Source organism: Oryctolagus cuniculus, chromosome 1, assembly GCF_051225735.1.
Source record: "Oryctolagus cuniculus isolate XC-2025 breed Fujian yellow rabbit chromosome 1, ASM5122573v1, whole genome shotgun sequence".
Classification (NCBI taxonomy): domain Eukaryota; kingdom Metazoa; phylum Chordata; class Mammalia; order Lagomorpha; family Leporidae; genus Oryctolagus; species Oryctolagus cuniculus.
Window position 1 is genome coordinate 196751215 of NC_142867.1, and position 19646 is coordinate 196770860.

Here is a 19646-nt window from a genome sequence, read left to right on the forward strand (position 1 = left end):
CCAAGTTCTAGGGCCCCTGAACCCACACAGGCGACCTGGATGAATCTTGTGGCTTTGGCCTGGCCCAGCTTGCCCACTGTAGCCATTTGGGGAGTGAACTAGCAGAAGGAAGATCTCTCCGTCTCTGTCTCTCCATCTCTTTCTCACTGTAACTCTGCCTTTCAAATAAATAAATGCTTTTTCTTAAGTGGCAAAAAGGTAACTTAATAATGCAATAACTGTATACACCACTAATGAAATGATTGAAGTTCACAATAAGTAACAAATTGACAGCAAGTATTTCCAGAATGTGCTGAGATTAACTCAGCACCATTGCAGTGGTACTCCCATCCTAAGTGTACAGGTTGGACCTCAACAGGGAGCATGAGACCCAAACTGAGGGACTTTCCACAAAATATCTGCCTTGGGCTCCTCAGCAGTGTAACTGTCAGGAAACTCCCAGACGCACCCAGGAACTGTGCCAGGTTAGGAAGCATCAAGAGACACTGACAACTCTGTAACTCCTGGTCTTCAATCTTCTACTACAAAGGACATTGGGACAACGAACAAAATCTTTACAAGACCTGTAGATGAGATTAGACATGTTTCAACGTCATTTCCTGACTGGTAATTATACTATGGTTATTTAAAAAAAACAAAAACAAACAAAAAAAACTTTTTCTTTGAATTTTTATCTATTTATTTGGGAACAGATTGGGGGCGCTCCCACCTGCTGGTTCACAGCTAGGACAATCCTCTTCCCCCTCACCCCCACCCCCACCCCAGGGTCTACATCAGAAGGAAGCTGGAATCAGGAGCCAAAACCAGGGATCAAATCCATGCATTCCAAGGCAGGCCACAGGTGTCCCAACTGGGATGTTAACTACCAGGTCAAATGCCTGCCCCTAAAATATTGTTATTTTTAGGAAATATATGCTGAATTGAGGGATGAAAGGATATGGTTCAACATTCATTTATCTATATATGATATACACATATTCAGAGAGAAATGAAAAAGCAAATACAGTAAAATGTCAACATTTCGGGATACAGAAGATACCCAGAAATTCTTTGTATTGGCCTAAAAACTTTTCTATAAGCTTGAATTTACATCAAATTTTTAAAAAAAGAACTAAATAAAAAATGAGAATTGGGGCCGGCTCTGTGACGTAGCAGGGAAAGCCGCTGCCTGCAGTGCCGGCATCCCATGTGGGCACCAGTTCGAGTCCCAGCTGCTCCACTTCTGATCCAGCTCTCTGCTGTGGCCTGGGAAAGCAGCAGAAGATGGCCCAAGTCCTTGGGCCCCTGCACCCGCATGGGAGACCAAGAAGCTGCTCCAGGCATCTGGCTTTGGATGGGCACAGCTCCGGCCATTGCGGCCAACTGAGGAGTGAACCAGTGAATGGAAGACCTCTCTCTCTCCGTCTCTCTCTCTCTCTCTCTGCCTCTTCTTCTCTCTGTGTGTAAACTCTGACTTTCAAATAAATAAATCTTTTAAAAAAAGAGAGAATCAAAATAAGGTATAAAATACCAAACAACTGAGCTATAAAATGCCAGAATATGCTAAAAACACATGTATCCATACTGTATGATTCCATTTGGATGACACTGTCACAAAGACAAAACAAGTTTGACTGCTGGTTGGGAAGGCGAGAAACAAATAAGGAAGGGAGGGAGGATGGCGCTGGCCGTGTCCTTCCCGGCAGTGGAGGAAGAAGGGGCCCTGAGGCAGGTCTGTGGCGCTGGAGCCAGACTCATCAGCCACAACTCATCATCTGACATCAGGGAGACACCCTTCCCCGCTCTGGCTCTGACTCACCAGTTTCCTTGGGAATTCGATTACTGAGTCAGCGACTCCCCCGATCCGCTCTGGAGCCCTGATGTAATTTCTAGACCTGCAATGCTGATTACAAGTGGCATAGCCTTCTTTCTCCATCTAGAACCAGACCTGAGGCTGCAGGGAGCCAACTGCCCTCTTGGGCCATCTGGACAGCCAGGCAGCTGTGCGCTCCTGGAAACACCTCCCTGGTATCAGGGCCACTTCAAATGCAGCCAGTTCCAATTTCCTCCTCCAAGGAGTGGGGATAATTATGTCTTCCTTTCAAGTAGTGAGATAACACATACACATACTTATCACCCGCTGAACACTAATATGTGTTCAATAAACGTTCCTTTGCCTTGTTCCTCGACTCCTGAGAACTTCAAAGCTGACAGATTATTACCACTCTAGCAATATGGTGGCAAACATTTCATATCCCTCCTCCAAGTCACGAGCATCAGTGACAGGTCTGGAAGAAGCCTGCTATCTCCACATGTTCCTACAGTGTGCTATAAAGCTGCTTGCCACATATGAGGGTTGAATAGTGACTCTGTTCATCTTTCACCGTCAAGGCCAAGCACTGAAGCATTAAAGAACCCCCATAGAAGAAAACACAGAGGAAAAAAAGTTACAATCGTGGGATGGTAAAGACCTTCCTGAAGAATGGAAACAACTGAAGTCATAAAGGAAAACAAAGATTTAAATTCAGAAAAAGTCACAATTTCCATATGGCCAAAAATAAAGTTAAAAAGCAAGTGACAGGTCCCCACAAAGAAAGGGTCAGGCCCAGATGGTTTCACTGGTGAACTCTACCAGGTATTTAAAGAACTAATACAAATCCACCACAAAGTCTTCCCAAAAAATGGAGAATGAAGGAACATGTCTCTATTCATTCTTTCAGGCAGTACTACCCTAACACCAAAACCAGATAAAGATATCACAAAAGGAGGGAAAACTACAGACCAATCCCTTATGAATAAAACTCAACAAAAAAGTAGCCAACTAAATCCAGCAACACATAAAAAGGATTATGCACTGTGAGTATACAGGACCAACTTAAAACATCTCAGAATCTGTAGATAGAATCTGTATATAGTACAACTCTATCAATAGAACAAATGGGAAAAAAAAAACCTCTCACATGATCACCCCAACAGATACAAGACAGCACTTGACAAAATCCATCGCCTTCTCAGGATAAACACTCAACAAACCAGGGATAGACGGGGACTTCTTCAGCTGACAACGGCCATCTGTGAAAACCCACTGCTAACAGCGTTGTTAACAGTGAGAGGCTGAATGCTCTCCCCTAAGGAAGGAGACAGGATGTCCTCTCTTACCACATTCAGTCCATGTTGTACTGAGGGGGTGGCCAGGGCAATCAGGCCAGAAAAAGAGCTGCTAGGAGAGTTCATGAAAGTGGCGCACATGAAGTCTTTCTCTGGGGCTGGGCATGTTCTAAGTGCCGACTCGGCCCCATCTGCTGTGAGGCTGGTTGGTGTGGCTTTGCTGGAGCTTGGAACACTGCATTTTCAGCAGCTCCTATCAACTGGGTTTCCACACGGATCAGCTTTTATCGGCTCAGCCCCTGACTTGATATCCTGCTTAGAGACTAGAATTGCTGGAAGGGCTTAAAGTTCAAGTGGGGATGGATTTCTCCAGCGAGACTCAATCCTGGCTCCCCAAAACACTGACAACGTCCTCCTGGCTAAGGGAAGCCTGGACACCCACAAAGTCCTGGCCTGCCTGACACATGGCAACACAAGCTCCAAGTTCCCAGTGCTACAGATTCAGGATAGACAGCTTCTACGGGTGGCCTCAGGGGAGTTCTGCCCAGGTCAGGCTACCAGTCTCCATTAGACACTGCTCTGGGCTATACACTGTCCCCAAGCCGTGGTCACTGCCTCACACCTCTGCCTGCTTCCTCTCTTGACTCTGCCCCAAGGCAAATGAAAACACCCCATCTGGAAAAAAACTTGACCTTGCAGCTTACAGTACTGAGTGCATGCCTCTATGCCCAGGGGTTAGGCATTGACGGAAAGCTACGATATCATTGAACTCATCTTGTTCAATCCTTTTGTCTACCTCTTGAGGTAAGAAATCACTTTCCCCATTTCACACAACTTGTTCTGCTGCTGTGCAGCCGCTCTGCCCCAATTCAATGGACCCAGAGTGCCCAGTGCAGTCAGTGGCGAGCAAACTGCAGTGAATTCGGCAGCTGACACATGAAGAGGCTGTCACAAGGGGAATGCAGCCCTGCCTGCTGATCTGTAAACTTTTGGTCGCTGAAATCACTAGCTCTGAAGTCATTCTCTCATTTAGACAATTCAGCAGGCTCCTGTTAGTCTACAAAACAATGTGCTCAGGAGGTGGCTACAGGGACACAGCTGGCTCTCCACAATTGCCAGCTTCGGGCTATTGGACCAACTCACTTTGCACGAATATAATTCAAAAGCCTTTCTTTGGCTGGGCCTTGTTTCTGGCTCCCATAAACCAGAGTTTCCAGATAGGAGTTCCCGCACATGGGTGAAATGAACAGGCACTCAGCCTTGCCCATTGATGGACCCTCACGTGGCTCCTATAGATGGCTACCCACGCTGCTTACAGCAACCAACCCACAAAGTTTTAAATCAGGTCTTTAACCTCAGGGTTTGTCCCTGTTCTGCGGGACTGGATCCACATATAAAGGGAAGAAGGAAAGAAAGGTCATATTTCATGTAAATCAACCAGGCAAAAGCAGTAGGGTATTAAAGAACAATAATAAGGCTCCTTCCCTGACACTGAGTAACCTTAGCAGGAACTGTCAGAGGCAATCATTTAACAGGAAAAGCCAGCCACATACCCAGGGAGCCACACAGCCCCTGCACAGGGAACTCCCCCTCACACACACACTGGAAGTATACACGTGAGGCTCCACACAGATTCCACTCTCCCTCGGAATCTGGATTCTTTAACAACCAAGAATGTCCAATTCGGAGCCTGTGAGTGATTCCAAGCTTCCTGGAAAGCAGTGCGGTCATGTGAACTGGTGGTGTCAGGATGGCCATCCTCTGGCCTCCAAAGTCCTCTCCAGGAATTTATCCCAAGGAAACAGCAGTCCAATGGAAGCTAACAGCTATGTATGTCGCAGAATTGTTCATCTCAAGATTATCGACAGCAGTGAAACCTGGGGCGGGGGATGCTAAGGGATTAGCTACAAGGCCCCGAGACAGCAGCAACAAGACAATCAGGAAAACTGTAAAGATAATGCTGGGCAAAATAATTCACCAAGAAGGGTTTGACTCTAAAGCTGCCACAGTAAATACGTGTGCATTTGGAAAGTCACAGCGAGTTTGGCTACAGTGGCAGGAGCACAGCTTGCTACAGTGGTGGGCAGAGATTTCTGTAAACATTTAATGTGGTAACATTGTATTTTCAACTTAAACAGGAAGAAATCCTACAAAGCAAAAGCCGAAGTTGTCACAATGAAGAACTACAGTAGGCCCTTTTATCCACAGCTTCACTCTGAGGTTTGAGTTACCCGCTCTCAGGCCAGGGCTGCAAACATTAAAGGGAAAAATCCCAGAAATACACAATCCACGAGTTTTAAATAAATTGCATTACAGTATATTCTTACAATCACTCTATTAATGGTTCCCGTTAACCTCCCACGATGCCTAATTTATAAGCTGAACTTCAGCTCAGGGATGCACACTCAACAGGTATAGGACTCAGGGTTTGCCAGTTTCAGGCTTCGGCAGAGCATCATAGAGCGCATTCTGCGGGACACGGGGAGACGAGGGCATTATGACCACTACCAATCATCTAACAGACACCCAGAACGCTCTGCTCAGATCCTTTAAGCCCTTGCAGCACTACTACCTAAGCTTTACAATATCTGCCAGGTACATGGCATTATTATTATCTCCATCTTGAGCTGAGAACGCTGAGGCGAAGATGACAGCGACTTTGTCACACAGCCAGTCGAGTGACAGACACATTTCTTGTGCCACTTCCAAGAGCCATTCACCTGTTATAATCTTTATCCCCAGGGCTGGCGCTGTGGCCCAGCAGGTTAAGCACTGGCTATTCCACTTCTGATCCAGCTCCCTGCTAACGCGTCTGGGAAAGCCGTGAAGGATGGCCTAAGTGCTTGAACGCCTGCCACCCACGTGGGAGACCAGGATGGAGTTCCAGGTTCCTGGCTTCACCCTAACCCAGCCCTGGCTATTGCAGCCATTTGGGGAGTGAACTGGCACATGGAAGACCAATCTACTTCTGTCTCTCCCTCTCTCTCTCTGTAGCTCTGCCTTTCAAATAAATAAATAAATCTTTTATAAAAAATAAATTTAAAAAATTATTCATGCTCACCTAGACCAAGATGACAAAACTTAGCAGAAGCCTTTCTACAAGACCTCTGAAATGGGTAGAAGGTATTCAGCTTCACAAGGAAGTTGAGAGGCCTTGTACTTTACAGATGGAACCAGGACCCTGCTCCCCACTCTCCTCACCAAACTAGAATCTTGGAGGTAGAGACGCAAAGACACTGAAAACCAACGGGCCCTGCCCACTCGCATTTCAGGAGGGCGACTCAGACCAAAGCAGCCAACACTTGCCCAGAATGTCACTAATGAATGAGGAACGGAACCCGGCATCCTCACTCTCCTGGCCTTCAGAGCTGGCCCCTACCCTCTGCAGCTCATGAAGTCCCCCCCCCCGCCGCCCCCATAGCTCTCTTCCTGTCCCACTGGCTCCCGCTGTCCAGCCACCCTTGGCCTTCCGGTGCCTAGTACAGTTCCAGCGGAAGCACCCCCTCTCTCTTTCAGCACCTTTTGCTCGCTCTGCCTCCATTTGCTCTCCTCTCTGCTGGGAACCACATGGAACAGCTGGGACTTCAGCGAGAGTGTTCTCGCAGTATGTCAGCAGCTAGAGGCACTCACAGGCTCCTGCGAGCAACAGGCCCTGCCCTTCCTATCGAGCGAGTCCGTTCCAACATGCGGACGGATGGGGAGGGGCAGGGCTCTTCATTTCCACTCCGGTTCTGGCCCAGACCATGCTTTGGCACCCTGCACCACCCCCCACCCAGTGCCCTTTAGATTGCGCAGGCTTCCTCTCTCGTGCCACACCTTACGGTCGTCATGGTTCAGTCTGCAGAATGAGCAACTTGTCTCCGTTCATCCCCTGCCTTGCACCAGTTTCCGGACTGAAGATGCCATTCTGCCCATTCTCAGCCAGGCAAGGACTCTGCTCAGGCTGCCCAAAGTGCCCAGCCGAGTGCCTGCAGCTACCCGACACCTCAAGGCCAAGTCCCCACGCTCCTGGCCCACAAACATACCAGCTTCCTGGGTCCCTCCCTTAACTTGCTGTCCTGTCCTATTGTTTTCAAGCTGGGATGTCTTGCAACAGCAGCTTGGTTTCAGGATGTCAATGGCGAAAAGGACATGAGGCAAAACAGGAAGAACCTTTAAAAGAAAATGTTAAAAGCATTTCTAGAATGCGCCCGGTCAGGCGACCAATCCATTGTTGGAGGCCCTGCCAGGGCCCTCCCATGAGCAGCCCCACATGCTGGGGCAGGAAGCAGCCTGACTCCACAGTTTTGGTCACTCGGGTCCGACCCAATCCTGCCTCTTCCCTCAGAACAGCCTGGCCCTAGCTCCCCAGGCCCTGCGCCAGATGGTCCCTGGCAGGTTCCGAATGCAAGACTGCCCCACCCTCGAAAGAGAAGCCAGCACCACACAGGTCCTTTCGAACACAGAGGCTTCCAAATGCCCTTCCTGGGAAGAGCCGGGAACAACTGCCCTGCGGCCTGAGTGGGTGCCCCCACTGGAACACGCCTCAGCTGAGAGGTGGCTGTGCGGCTCCTCCCCAAGGGAGAAGCTGGCCCCTCTCCAGGATGCGGGAGCATGGGGAGGTGGGGCAGCAGGGCTGGGCGTCTCAGAACCTCGCTGGCTGACTAGTTCACACCCCTCCCATGGATTACACCTCCGTGATGTCAACAGCACTGCATTGGTTCACCCAGAATCGTGGCCCCAGGGCCACAGCTGTCCACGTCAGCTTAGCCTGAGGAGCTGGCCGTGCTAAGGGAACAAATGGAGAAGTACTGAGAAAGCATCACCCCCACTGATTCTGTCCATGGCAGAGTTCTGCTCAGGCAGCTCCTAAGAACGCGTCTTCTGTAGCCTGGCCCTCTGCCGCTGCCCCCGGGCGCTTCCTGTACCTCGCTTCCTTTTTCATCAGAATTCTAGACAGATTGTTTAGCAATATGAGACACGTCTCTGCCAGCAGTAGGCCGAGCTGTCACTTGGGGTGGGTCTACCCCTTCCTCAGATGGGCTGGAAACTGTAGCCCCTCTCAAAACACAGCTGCCCCTTTCTTTCCCTCTCAGAAACTCTCCTACCCCCAAAGTTGTATGCACAAGCCTCATCCACAGCACGAGTGTGTTTAACACCAGCTGAATGATACAGCGATGGCACATCTGCCTGGCAGGACAGGACACCGTCCCGTGCTTTGTAAAAGTACAGGAACAAGATGACAATGGAATCTTTTTTTTTTTTTTTTTTTTTTTTTTTTTTTTTTTTGACAGGCAGAGTGGACAGAGAGAGAGGCAGAGAGAAAGGTCTTCCTTTGCCGTTGGTTCACCCTCCAATGGCCGCCGTGGCTGGCGCGCTGCGGCCAGCGCACCGCGCTGATCCGGTGGCAGGAGCCAGGAGCCAGGTGCTTTTTCCTGGTCTCCCATGGGGTGCAGGGCCCAAGCACCTGGGCCATCCTCCACTGCACTCCCGGGCCACAGCAGAGAGCTGACCTGGAAGAGGGGCAACCGGGACAGAATCCGGCGCCCCGACCGGGACTAGAACCCGGTGTGCCGGCGCCGCTAGGCGGAGGATTAGCCTAGTGAGCCGCGGCGCCGGCCAACAATGGAATCTTAACAGTGCTGAACATCAGGCTGTCTACAACAATCTACATTCATCTATCTGCCCACCTACAAAGCTATACCCTTAATGGGAAGTATGCCAACACGTTTCTCTTAGGTGTCAGGAGTGCAGGTGTACTTTTTCTACCCTTTTCAACTTTTCAAATCATTTTCAATGGGTCTGCATTGTTTTTGTTTTTGTTTACAGAAACAAGGAAGCAATTACCCGATTACCCACACCCCCCCCCCACACCATTCCTGTAAGGCAAATCATTCTTCCCTCTCTTTGGGCTTTGTGAGGGGCTCAGGAGAGGCAGCAGCAGGGGGATAGAGAAGCAGCTACATAGCACACCCAGACCAGACATTAAAATCACTGCCAAAGAATTCAGCAACAGCCAATTATATAGCCCCTGGTCTCCATTTGTGTAAGGAAGGGGCGGGCCCAGGACATGCTGAGAAGTGGAACCCGAAACACAGAGCGAGTGACTCACCCACCCTTCGGCCTTCTAAGGGCAAATCCCTTTAGGCCACGTTCACCCAGAAACAGCTCCAGCCAGACCTCACCCGACACCCTCGTGCCACTCCAATCCTGCAACCCAGAGACCTCTGACTTTCGGAACAGGCTCGTGACAGCTCTGCTGCAGCTGCTGACTGCCCTGCCTCACCCCGCGCGGGCCCAGACAAACACAGAGGCCCCTGCAACAGGGATCTTTACGACCACAGCAGCAGTCTGGCTCCCAGCAACTGCCACCAAGTTCAGGGACAGAAGGGGCCCTTGGAGGCCGCTGAGTCCAATCCCGCACCTCTCATCTCCCCTGGAGTTAGGGTCCGGCTAGCTGGCCTATGCAGTCACCTCACTCCACACCAGGCCGTGCCAGAGGCAAACGGTGCCAGGCTGTCGGGGGGTTTAGCGGCAAGCGCAGACCATTTGTCCTGAGACAACTGCACCGCGGCTCCACTGGCTCAAGCAAACTGGAATTTCCAGGTGGATGCGGGTTCAAGCAGAATTCCAGGCTCTGCTTCTTGGCAGGAACAGGCAAGGAACAAAGCACGGGCAACAAGACCCAGGAGGCACAGGGTAAGTGGGCAGTGCAGGAAGCACCAGGTTGACTACAGAATAACTGGGCCCCTTTCGCACATACCCACAGCCCAGCTGAGCCCAAAGGGGATGAGCCTCCCGGCCCTGCTCCCAAAGCCTCCCCCATCATTCCCAACCCATAAAGGAGCCAGGCAGGCCCCAGCCTGGAAATCCCTGCCCTGCTGCTCCTCAAGGGCCATAACACCAGGCGTGTGGCCATTGCTGTCTCATTACAATCATCATAAAGCAGCAAGTTAAGGTTATTTATCCAGCGGGGCTAATGTGTAGCTTCAGAAAGGGGAGGAAAATGTTCCCACGGTCAAATAAAACCCAGACTGAAGAACTTTGAAACCAACTCTGGATTTCTGAAAGAAAAAAAGAAAGGAAGAAAGGGAGAAGAGGGAGGGAGGGACAGGGCTAAATAAACACATGCACATTTTGATTTCCCGAAATGATACCGGCACGGTGTAATTATGCCTCTTCCGAGTAAACGGCGAGTTCCTGAAGGGGAGGCACTTGGCCGTCTTTACAGCACTGTCCGGGCACACTGTTAGAACTGAATGAATGCAGCGGCCAGACACCTTAGCCATCCCAAACACCCAGGCAAGGTCTTCCCATGGGATCTACAGCCACAGCCTCAGGATCTTCTCCCCGAGCCTCTGCAAGGGTTGTACAGGGCAACAACCAGGAAGGCGCCTCCTGCGGTGCTAGGGTTCCCAGAAGTTGCAGTTTGGGTCCAATCCCGCATTTGGCTTTTGCCCCCTAAGCCCCAAGGAGCTTCCACGTGGCTCAGCCTGAGGCCCCCACTGCACATGGAGGTGGCTCTGGTGCTCGCTCAGAATCTACACAACTCACAACAAACAGGGATCACTTCTCCCTCCAGCAGGTCATGAGGGAAAGGGCAACCAACACGGGCCAGCAAAGTGAGCCAGACGGTCATGGAGGGCATTTCTCAGGCCTAGACTATGAGGCCAGAAGCATCTGAATGGATATTAACAAGTAATTTCCCCAGGAGAAAACTGGTACAAGGGCCATCAAGATCTCCATGGACACAGGTGAGGCCCCCGGTGCTTCCTCCAGAAAGGTGACCAGACTCCAAGATGAACTCCCAAAAGGCCATGAAGACAGAGCCCTTTCCTAAGCCTTAGAGTACACGCTGACCTGGACAGCATGCCTGCATCACGTGTGTGCGTCCGAGAAGGGTGCAGCGTGCCGGTCAAGGGACACGGGAGAGCTGAGCCCAGCAGAGATCCAGCTGGGCTTCACCTTCCCAAGAGCACAGCTGCCGGCACCCAGAAGGGCCAGGGAAACCAGTGCTGAGCAAGTCTCTCCCTGGTACCTGCAGCTGCTCCGTGCTGGCCCTCCAGATCAGCGCTGTCCCTTTGGAACAAGCAGCTAGGCAAGAGGGACCTCGGGAGTGGGAGCGGTCCAGACCCCGAGAGGACTGCACTGACTGCACCCGGCCCGGCTGGGGCACCAGGCCAGTCCTGCCTCCCCTAACCAGTTCAGCCTGATGTGTGCCCACCTCCTCCCACCACACCCCTCCTCAGACTGGCAATGCCACATCAGGCCAGACCATGTTGAGCTGCCGCCAAATCTGAGCAGAGATAAACATTCCGGGAAAGAAACACAAGGCTGCTGCTCCTCCCAGCTCAGGCAAACTCCCAGGTGGCCAGAAAAGGGAACCTGGCCACCAGCGTCACATGGAATCCATGCTGCCCGGCGCTGAGGGCTGGAGGCTGGGCTGGGGGGAAGGCCTGAGCCACTGTGCACAGCTCCCTGGGGAAAGCCGTGGGGTTCCTCAGAAGAGGCCACCTCCTCAAGCCACCTGCACTAGAGTTCTCACACTAGCCAGAGGGCACTCCCAGGGTGACGCCTAGCAAGGCTCCAAACAGCATAGACTGGGGCAGAGTTCTACCCCAAGTCTATGTGAAGTCTGCTGAGGCTCTTAGAACCCAGCAGCCAATCAGCAACAAGTTGGGGGCCTTACCTCCTGCAGAGAAGGGCATGCCCATAACCAGGAGGGACCGCCCAGACCACTGGACACCAGAGAGTCGAGTTGGGAAAAGAAACTGCAAGTAGTGAAAAGGCCACAACTCTAAACCCCACGGATGCTTTCTCCCAGCAACCTCAAAACCTGCCCACAATGGCTTCAGCTAACACCTGCCCCGCTGAACAGATGGGCTCCACTCGCTCCACCCACATGCTCCCCAGGACACTTTCAGCTTTCTCAAGGCTCCTGCTAGCCGGGAACCACTATCTGGCCGTTCCACCCCAAGGGCAGGGCTCCATGACAATGAGGGACCTCAGCCACCATTTCTGGGGCTGCCTAGCGTGCAGGTCACAGGGAGGCAGGCGGTCAAGCTAGAGAGAGCCCAGGGCCTCTGAGTCCTCACCTCTTGGGAAGTGCTGCCGCATAGTTACTCTCAGAAGGCAGCCACACTAGTCACTGGTGACAAGCTCATCGCAAGGGACACCACGGTACCAAACAAAACAAACCAGAACTTGGGACACCACCAGACCAGTCATATTTCAACCAGGAGACCCCACACCTCAAACATCAACCTGATGAACTCTGAGGCCTCATTCACTCATTATTTTTTCTTTCTGCGCAACGCCCAGGCAATATTAAAAACAAAAGAGAAAAAAAAAAGTCAGTCTCTCTGCGGTCTGGAGGCTCTGTTCCTCCCTCCCCTCTGCCGTTGAACGCTATCTCCATGGCAGTCTGAGAAAATGAAACTTCGAAGCCCTACACAAATAGTATTATTACTGTATTATTATTATTAGCTGCCGTGTACTGATTACCTACTGTGTGCCACCTGTTTAAGGGGCACAATCTCATTTACCCCTAAAACTCACCCTGTAAGGTAAGCTACGACCAATTCTGTGATACACAGGAGAGACTCTAAGAAATTCTCTAAGATGCCTGAGACCAGACACACTTCACTTTATGGGACTAAAGCTTCCCAAACCAACCAGCAAGTCCAAAGGAATTCAAGTTTCTGCCTTTAAAAAAAAAAAAGTCCTCCTTATTACCACAGTTTTTGTCTGACCAACTCCAAGAGGTTCCTCCCAAACTCGACATGAAAATATTGAAGTAATTATTGGAGACATTGAGCAAGAGCATGGAGGAAGGCCTGCCCTGCCAGGGCTCTGCGGGGAAGCGACAGCTCCACTGGCAGGGTGCCCGCCCGCCAGGGCCCCTCACTCCCAACACCCCGCTGCAAAAGCTGGCCTGAGACAGGAGCAGCCACCTGTCTGCCTGCAAGGCTCGCAGCAACCTTGGCTGCCCTGGGCTTGTGGGATACAGGACCAGAGGTCCAGGCTGTGGGCTCAGCTCCTCCTGCCTTAAGGCACACAAACCCACCTCCCCCAAGCTCCCCCCCCCCCTTGAAACACAGGCTGGAAGCCAGGGTGCAGCTCATCCGGGCAAGGCGGCCAGGGAAGGGGCCACCCCAGGCTGACTGGTTATACTTTAGCCCTCCTGCTCTCCCAGGACACACATGCCCTCTGCCCCTGAGAGGGCCTTGCTCCCTTGGGTTCTGGGAACCCACAAGAGGAGGAAGCTGGGGTGGAGGGGCAGGCACAGAGGAGGAAATGAGCACAATAGCAACAGCGCTGAAAGCTGACCCTCATTAAGTAAACCCTTATTTACATTGTTTCATCTAATATCCTAAACAACACTCTGAACCCGACCATTCACCCAGGGAGCAGAGGAGAAACCAGAGCTTGGGAGAGGAGTGAGTCACACGCCCACAGGCGCGGGAGGGGCCAGCCCACGCCGCTGGCTCTGGGGAAGGCAGAGGCTAAGTGAGACCGGCTGCCTCCTCCACTGGGGACCTGCTGCTCAGACCCCCAAACGCGGGTTCGAGGCTCTCGGCAGCCTTCAGAGTTAGCAGGGCAAGGCTGCTCCGAGCCCTAGGCAGACCCAAAGCCCCAACATGTCCTCAGCCTTGCTCAGACCAGGGCAGGGAAGTCTCCGAGGCCTTCACCGCTTTCAGGGCCGGAGGGACCCGCAGGCTGTCCTACACCGCCCCCAGGCCGCCAAAGCGACTCCCAAAGGGTCCTCGCTCGCAACTTCTCTCCCCCATCCAGCCCGGAGTCTGCTTGGGAGCCGGGACTCTGATCCGGAATGGGGGCTTGCCCGTCGCGGAGGAGGGCGGGCCCAGGGAACGCTCGGCGGACCCCGTCGGGGGAAATCCCAGGGAGTCCCAAGCCCTCGGACCGGCACCGACCCGAGTCCTTACCCAGCAGCGGGGACTCCTCAGGGCAAACAGGCAGCAACAGCGCTGTGGTGGGGAGCACTGGCACCGAAGTCAAGTTGCTCGCGGGGCCGGGCCCAGAATCGGCGCCAGGGCTGGAGTCGTGACCCCGGCGAGGCTCAGAGAAGGTGCCCAGAGGCGGCGGGGGCCGGACCCCTCCGGCCTGGAGCTCCCCGGAGGGCTGCCCGCTGGAGGCGGCGGTGGCGCCGCTCGAGCCGCCCTGCAGCTGCGTGGCGACCCCGACCAGCTGGGGCAGGCGGCTCAGGTCACGGCCGGCCAGGTAATAGACGAGCGTGACTCCAAGGTGCAGCGCGCAGACGGCCACGAGCAGGCGGCAGGCCCGCTGCAGGGACGCGCCCGGCATCGCGGTGCTGCCGCCCAGGAGCGGCTCCCGAAACCTCATCTTCCCGCCGCCGCTTTAAGAGGGGGGTGGGTTGCTGCGGGGAGGGCGGCCCGCCCGCGGGCCCCCGGCCAGGCGCTGCCCGACCGCGGCCGGCTGGGGGAGGGGCCGAGCGGCGGCGGGGCGAGGGCGCGCGGCGCGGCGGACGCGCGGGCGGCTGCTGGCGCGGACTCCGAGGCAGGACCTGCAAGAGACCAGAAGGGCGCCCGAGGCGCGGGCGGGGCCGCGAGGGGCGGGGCCGCGACGGAGAGGGGAGGGCCCTCGGCTGAGTTTTCTGGACGGGGAAGGAGGGCGGAGCCTGTGGGCGCGGGCCTCGGGGGCGGGGCCGCTCGCAGCGGGCGCGGCTGGGCAGTCCTCGGCTCGGACTCCTCCGCCCTCCTCCGAGCGGGACCTGGAGAGGCGCCGCCACCCACTGGGTGCCGCGGGGCTGGGGTACGGGCCTGGGCCTGCAGCGCGGCGGCGAGCGGAGAGCGGAGAGGGGAGCCAGCGGTGCACTGGCCGGAGGGGTCGGGGGCGTTGGCTTCCCAGGCGGTGGCCCTGGTAGCGAGAGGGGCGGAGAAAGGTTGCCGGGAAACGGGCTTCGACGCCCCGCGAGGGGTGGGACGGCGCTGTAGGATTCTCAGCCGCGTTCGAAAGCCCCTCCCCCCGAGCCCGGCGGCCGGGGCAGGGGATCCCCGGGGAAGGGGCGGAGCGCCTTGTGGCCCAGAGAGTGGACGCGTGGCCGCTTCTCTCGCCTCGCCGTCGAGTGGCCCGGGTCTGGGGAGTCCGGGGCGCAGGCGGCGCCGCCTTTGGTACACACTGCGCCGCGAGGGTGCAGAAGTCGGGTCCTCGGTGACTCCAAGACCCCCGTCGCAGGAGTGCGGCCAGTTGTACCATGTACGCTGGACTGGACGAGGACAATTCCTATTTCGTGGAAATTGTCCTCGTTTTAAAGAGTTTAAGGCCAGGGAGTTAAGAAACCTGTCCAAGAGTCGCCGCCTCTTGTCGATTTGCGACACCCAATCCACTTGGCCTAGCTTCGACCCAGAGGCCTCGCCCACTTGTGTTCAAGAGCTCAGGCAACCTCACCCTTCTCTCCAGGATCCTCGGAGATGCTGTCATTTATGTGGATAGAAAGGCTGACAACTGGCAGCCAACTCTGAGATGGGGAATTACAGCAATCGCTACGCTGTATGTTGAGCGTTTACCATATGCCATGAAGTAGGTGTTAATGAGAAAAAGTGGGGCTCAGGTGTTGGCGCTTGGTTGCCATCATACAGAAGATGCTTTCTTGACTTTCTGACCACAAGGTCCTCCCGATGGCCCTCTTCTCATTGGGCACTCCTGTCTCCTCTTCCGTTGTTGGGGAAGACCCCAGGCTGCAGTCCACGATGCTCCGTTCTGTCTACACTCACTCTCTAGGAGTCATTTCTCTTACCGGTATGCCAAGAACTCCAAATTTTTGTCTCCAGCCCAAACCTCTTCCCTGACCTCCAGACTCAATTACTCATCTGCCTGTTCCACTGGCATCTCAAATTCAACACATCCTGCCAACAACCTGCTTCTTACACTCTGTTTCCGTTCTTACCTCACTCAGAGATACCATTCATGCAATGCCATAAGACCAAAACTTAACAGGTGTCCTTGATGTGCCTACTTATTTCCAAACCACGAGCGGGTCTTGTCAGTGCTGTCATCAAAACATGGCAATTCCTGTTTTACTAACTCTGTTGCTACCATCCTGGACCGAACCACCATCATCTTGGTCTAGGCCCCCTAATGGGTCACCTGCTTCTCCTTTCTCTGTGCCTCTTCCCCAATCTGTTCTCCATCCAGCATCCAGAGAGATCTCTGTATGCTTTAATCAGACCTGTGGATTTATTCAGAACAAAATCTAAACCCATAGACGCTGGGGCTGGCATTGTGGAGCAGCAGGTTAAGCCGTCACTTGGGATGCCCACATTCCATTCAGGGTGCCAGCTTGAGTCCCAGCTACTCTACTTCCTATCCAGCCTGCTGGAGCCCCTGCCACCCACATGGGAGAGCTGCATGGAGTTCCAGGCTCCTGACTTTGGCCTGGCCAGGCCCTGGCTGTTGCAGGAATTTAGAAAGTGAACTAGCAGATGGAAGCTCTCTCTCTCTCTCTGACTCTGCCTTTCAAAATGGATAAGTAAAATCTCTTTTAAAGAACACAACAGGGCCAGCACTGTGGTGCAGTGGGTAAAGCCGCCACCTGCAGTGTCAGAATGCCATATGGGCGCCACTTTGAGTCTCGGCTGCTCCTCTTCTGATCCAGCTCTGCCTCTTCCTCTTTGTAGTTCTGCTTTCAAATAAATAACTAAATAGTTTATTAAAAAGAAGAAAGAGGAGAAGGAGGAGGAGGAGGGGGAGGAGGAGAACACACCAAGGAGCCAGTGTTGTGGCATAGCAGGTTAAGCTTTCTATACCAGCATCCCAGATGGGCCCAGGTTTGACACCCAGCTGCTCCATTTCCAATCCAGCTTCCTACTAATGCACCTGGGAAAAGAGTGGACGATGGCCCAAAGTGCTTGGGCCCCTGCAACCATGAGGGAGACCCAGATGAAACTCCAGGTTCCTGGCTTCAGCCTGACCCAGCCCCGCCATTCAGCCATTTGGGGACTAAACCAGCTGATGGAAGATTTTTTCTCTCTCCCTCTGTCTCTTTTCATCTCTCTGTAACTCTGCCTTTCAAATAAATAAAAGATAAACCTTAAAAACACACACACCAATTCCATAGATGTCCTTTCTAGTCTGTTTGCTATGTCCCTGCCCACCTGCATTTATCACTGCCTGTGGTTTGCTTGACCTCTGTCAGCCACCTGGACTAATTGCTGGTCCTTGTTTGCCATTTTCCCGTGTCTCAGGGCCTTTGTGCCTGCTATCACATAGCCAGAAGTGCTCTTTCCCCATATTTTACTCAGGTCCCTCAAACGTCACCTTAAGAGAGAGACCTTCTCGGACTTTTACGTAGAATACTCTCCTACCTAAATGCGATCAGCATTTGTTAAAGTTCATGGTAAGTAAATACTGAAAAGTGCCTTGCTGGTCCAGGCAGGAGCAAAGGGAGAAATTATCACTAAGGTGTTTTTGAACACAATGTGAAGACTTGATCTCCGCAGAGTCGATAAGGGTGAAGGTGACCCCAACAGCCAACGCCTCAGGAAAATTCCTGGCCAGTAAGAATGGGTCAGGTTAGTCGCTCACCTGAAAAACGAACAAAGGGGAACAGGTGGCCAGCGCCGCGGCTCACTAAGCTAATCCTCTATCTGCAGCACCAGCACTCCGGGTTCTAGTCCCAGTTGGGGCACCGATTCTGTCCCGGTTGCTCCTCTTCCAGTCCAGCTCTCTGCTGTGGCCTGGGAAGGCAGTGGAGGATGGCCCAAGTGCTTGGGCCCTGAACCCACATGGAAGACCAGGAGGAGGCACCTGGCTCCTGGCTTCGGATTGGCGCAGCGCGCCAGCCGTGACAACCATTTTGGGGGTGAACTGATGGAAGGAAGACCTTTCTCTCTGTCTCCCTCTCACTGTCTAACTCTGCCTGTCAAAAAAAGGGGGGGGGGGGAGCAGGTGTGTCTTGTGTAGGCTTGAGCATCAGCCTTGCCAGCCCCTAATCCAGAGGTAACCAGAAGCAGTACATTTCTTTTTTTAGAAAGATCCACAAGAGGCAGGTGCCATGACACAGTAGGTGAATCCTCTACCTGTGGCGCCAGCATCCCATATGGGTGCCAGTTCTAGTCCCGGCTGCTCCTCTTCCAATGCAGGTCTCTGCTGTGGCCTGGGAAAGCAGTAGAAAATGGCCCAAGTCCTTGGACCCCTGCACCAGCATGGGAGACCTGGAAGAAGCACCTGGCTCCTGGCTTTGGATCCGTGTCGCTCTGGCAATTGCCGCCATCTGGGGAGTGAACCAATGGATGGAAGACCTTTCTCTCTCTCTCTCTCTCCCTCTCACTGTCTGTAATTCTACCTCTCAAATAAATAAATAAAAACCTTTTAAAAAATCCACAAATCTCGCCGGTGCCACGGCTCACTAGGCTAATTCTCCGCCTAGCGGCACCGGCACACCAGGTTCTAGTCCCGGTTGGGGCGCTGGATTCTGTCCCGGTTGCCCCTCTTCCAGGTCAGCTCTCTGCTGTGGCCAGGGAGTGCAGTGGAGGATGGCCCAGGTGCTTGGGCCCTGCACCCCATGGGAGACCAGGAGGAAGCACCTGGCTCCTGGCTCCTGCCATTGGATCAGCGCAGTGCGCCGGCTGCAGCACGCCGGCTGCGGCAGCCATTGGAGGGTGAACCAACGGCAAAAGGAAGACCTTTCTCTCTGTCTCTCTCTCTCACTGTCCACTCTGCCTGTCAAAAAAAAAAAAAATCCACAAATCTCAGGGCAACCATGTCCATCTGTTGCAATATGAACAGGTGTTCGAGAAAGACAGTCAACCCTGGCAACCTGTTTCCCCACTAGCTCCAGCTTTTTCCACTCTCAAATCTGTCATGTGAAAAATTAATCCTGTTAGATGGAACGTGGAGGAGGAAATCGCAGGGCTCAGCAGCCTGAAAGCTGGGATCGGGCTTGGCAGTTGTCCTGCCCGGTTGCCAGCCCAACATCACCACCCTCTGCATCTTCCTTCCGCTTGCCCTTGACGGCTCAGCGCCGTTTGCCCTCCCTCTCACGGCGCCCTCTGCCACACCTGCCCCTTTTCCTTTCTGTGTCACCCTGGAAATCAGAAGCGCATAGGATAGTGCCTGGCGCATGGTAGACAATTGTTTCCCAACACAGCACTCTGAAACTTAGTATCTTAAAATGACAACAATGTCTCCCAGCTGTGTAACAGGGCAGCTCTGCCTCCCAGTTGGGAAGTTCCCCAAGGACTCACTCACATGACTGGCAGCTGGCGCTGGCTGCTGGCTCAGAGGGGGCTGTAGGACCTTCCTGTTTCATGCTGACCCCTCCACAAAGGTTTCTTCATGGGGCTGCTTGGGTTTCCTCATAAACTGGAGGATGCAGGGGCCGGCGCAGTGGTGCAGTGGGTTAACGCCCTCGCCTGAAGCGCCAGCATTCCATATGGGCACCGGTTCTAGTCCCGGCTGCTCCACTTCTGATCCAGCTCTCTGCTGTGGCCTGGGAAGGCAGTAGAGGATGGCCCAAGTCCTTGGGATTCTGCACTGGAAAGAAGCTCCTGGCTCCTGGCTTCGGATCGGCGCAGCTCTGGCCGTTGCAGCCATCTGGG

The 19646-nt window shown here is 53.7% G+C and overlaps 1 protein-coding gene and 1 long non-coding RNA gene across 9 annotated transcripts in view; one reads left to right on the plus strand and one right to left on the minus strand.

The window, feature by feature from the left end:
* Window positions 1-14610, minus strand: part of B4GALT1 (beta-1,4-galactosyltransferase 1) — a 54092-nt gene extending 39482 nt beyond the window's left edge. The window contains exon 1 of one of the 2 annotated variants that reach the window (XM_002708032.6): window positions 14013-14610. In XM_002708032.6, coding sequence (XP_002708078.1) covers window positions 14013-14430 — 418 coding nt within the window. In that variant the 5' untranslated portion in view covers window positions 14431-14610. The remainder of the gene's footprint in view (window positions 1-14012) is intronic. The other variant, XM_089299677.1, reaches the window with a different exon arrangement.
* Window positions 7168-19646, plus strand: part of LOC138844506 (uncharacterized) — a 43917-nt gene continuing 31438 nt past the window's right edge. The window contains exons 1-3 of one of the 7 annotated variants that reach the window (XR_016210465.1): window positions 7168-13505; window positions 15508-15627; window positions 18189-18425. This is a non-coding gene — a long non-coding RNA (uncharacterized LOC138844506). Of the gene's footprint in view, window positions 13506-14138; window positions 14308-14700; window positions 14860-15507; window positions 15628-18188; window positions 18426-19646 lie in introns of those variants that run through there. The other 6 variants (XR_016210463.1, XR_016210462.1, XR_016210464.1 and 3 more) reach the window with 6 other exon arrangements.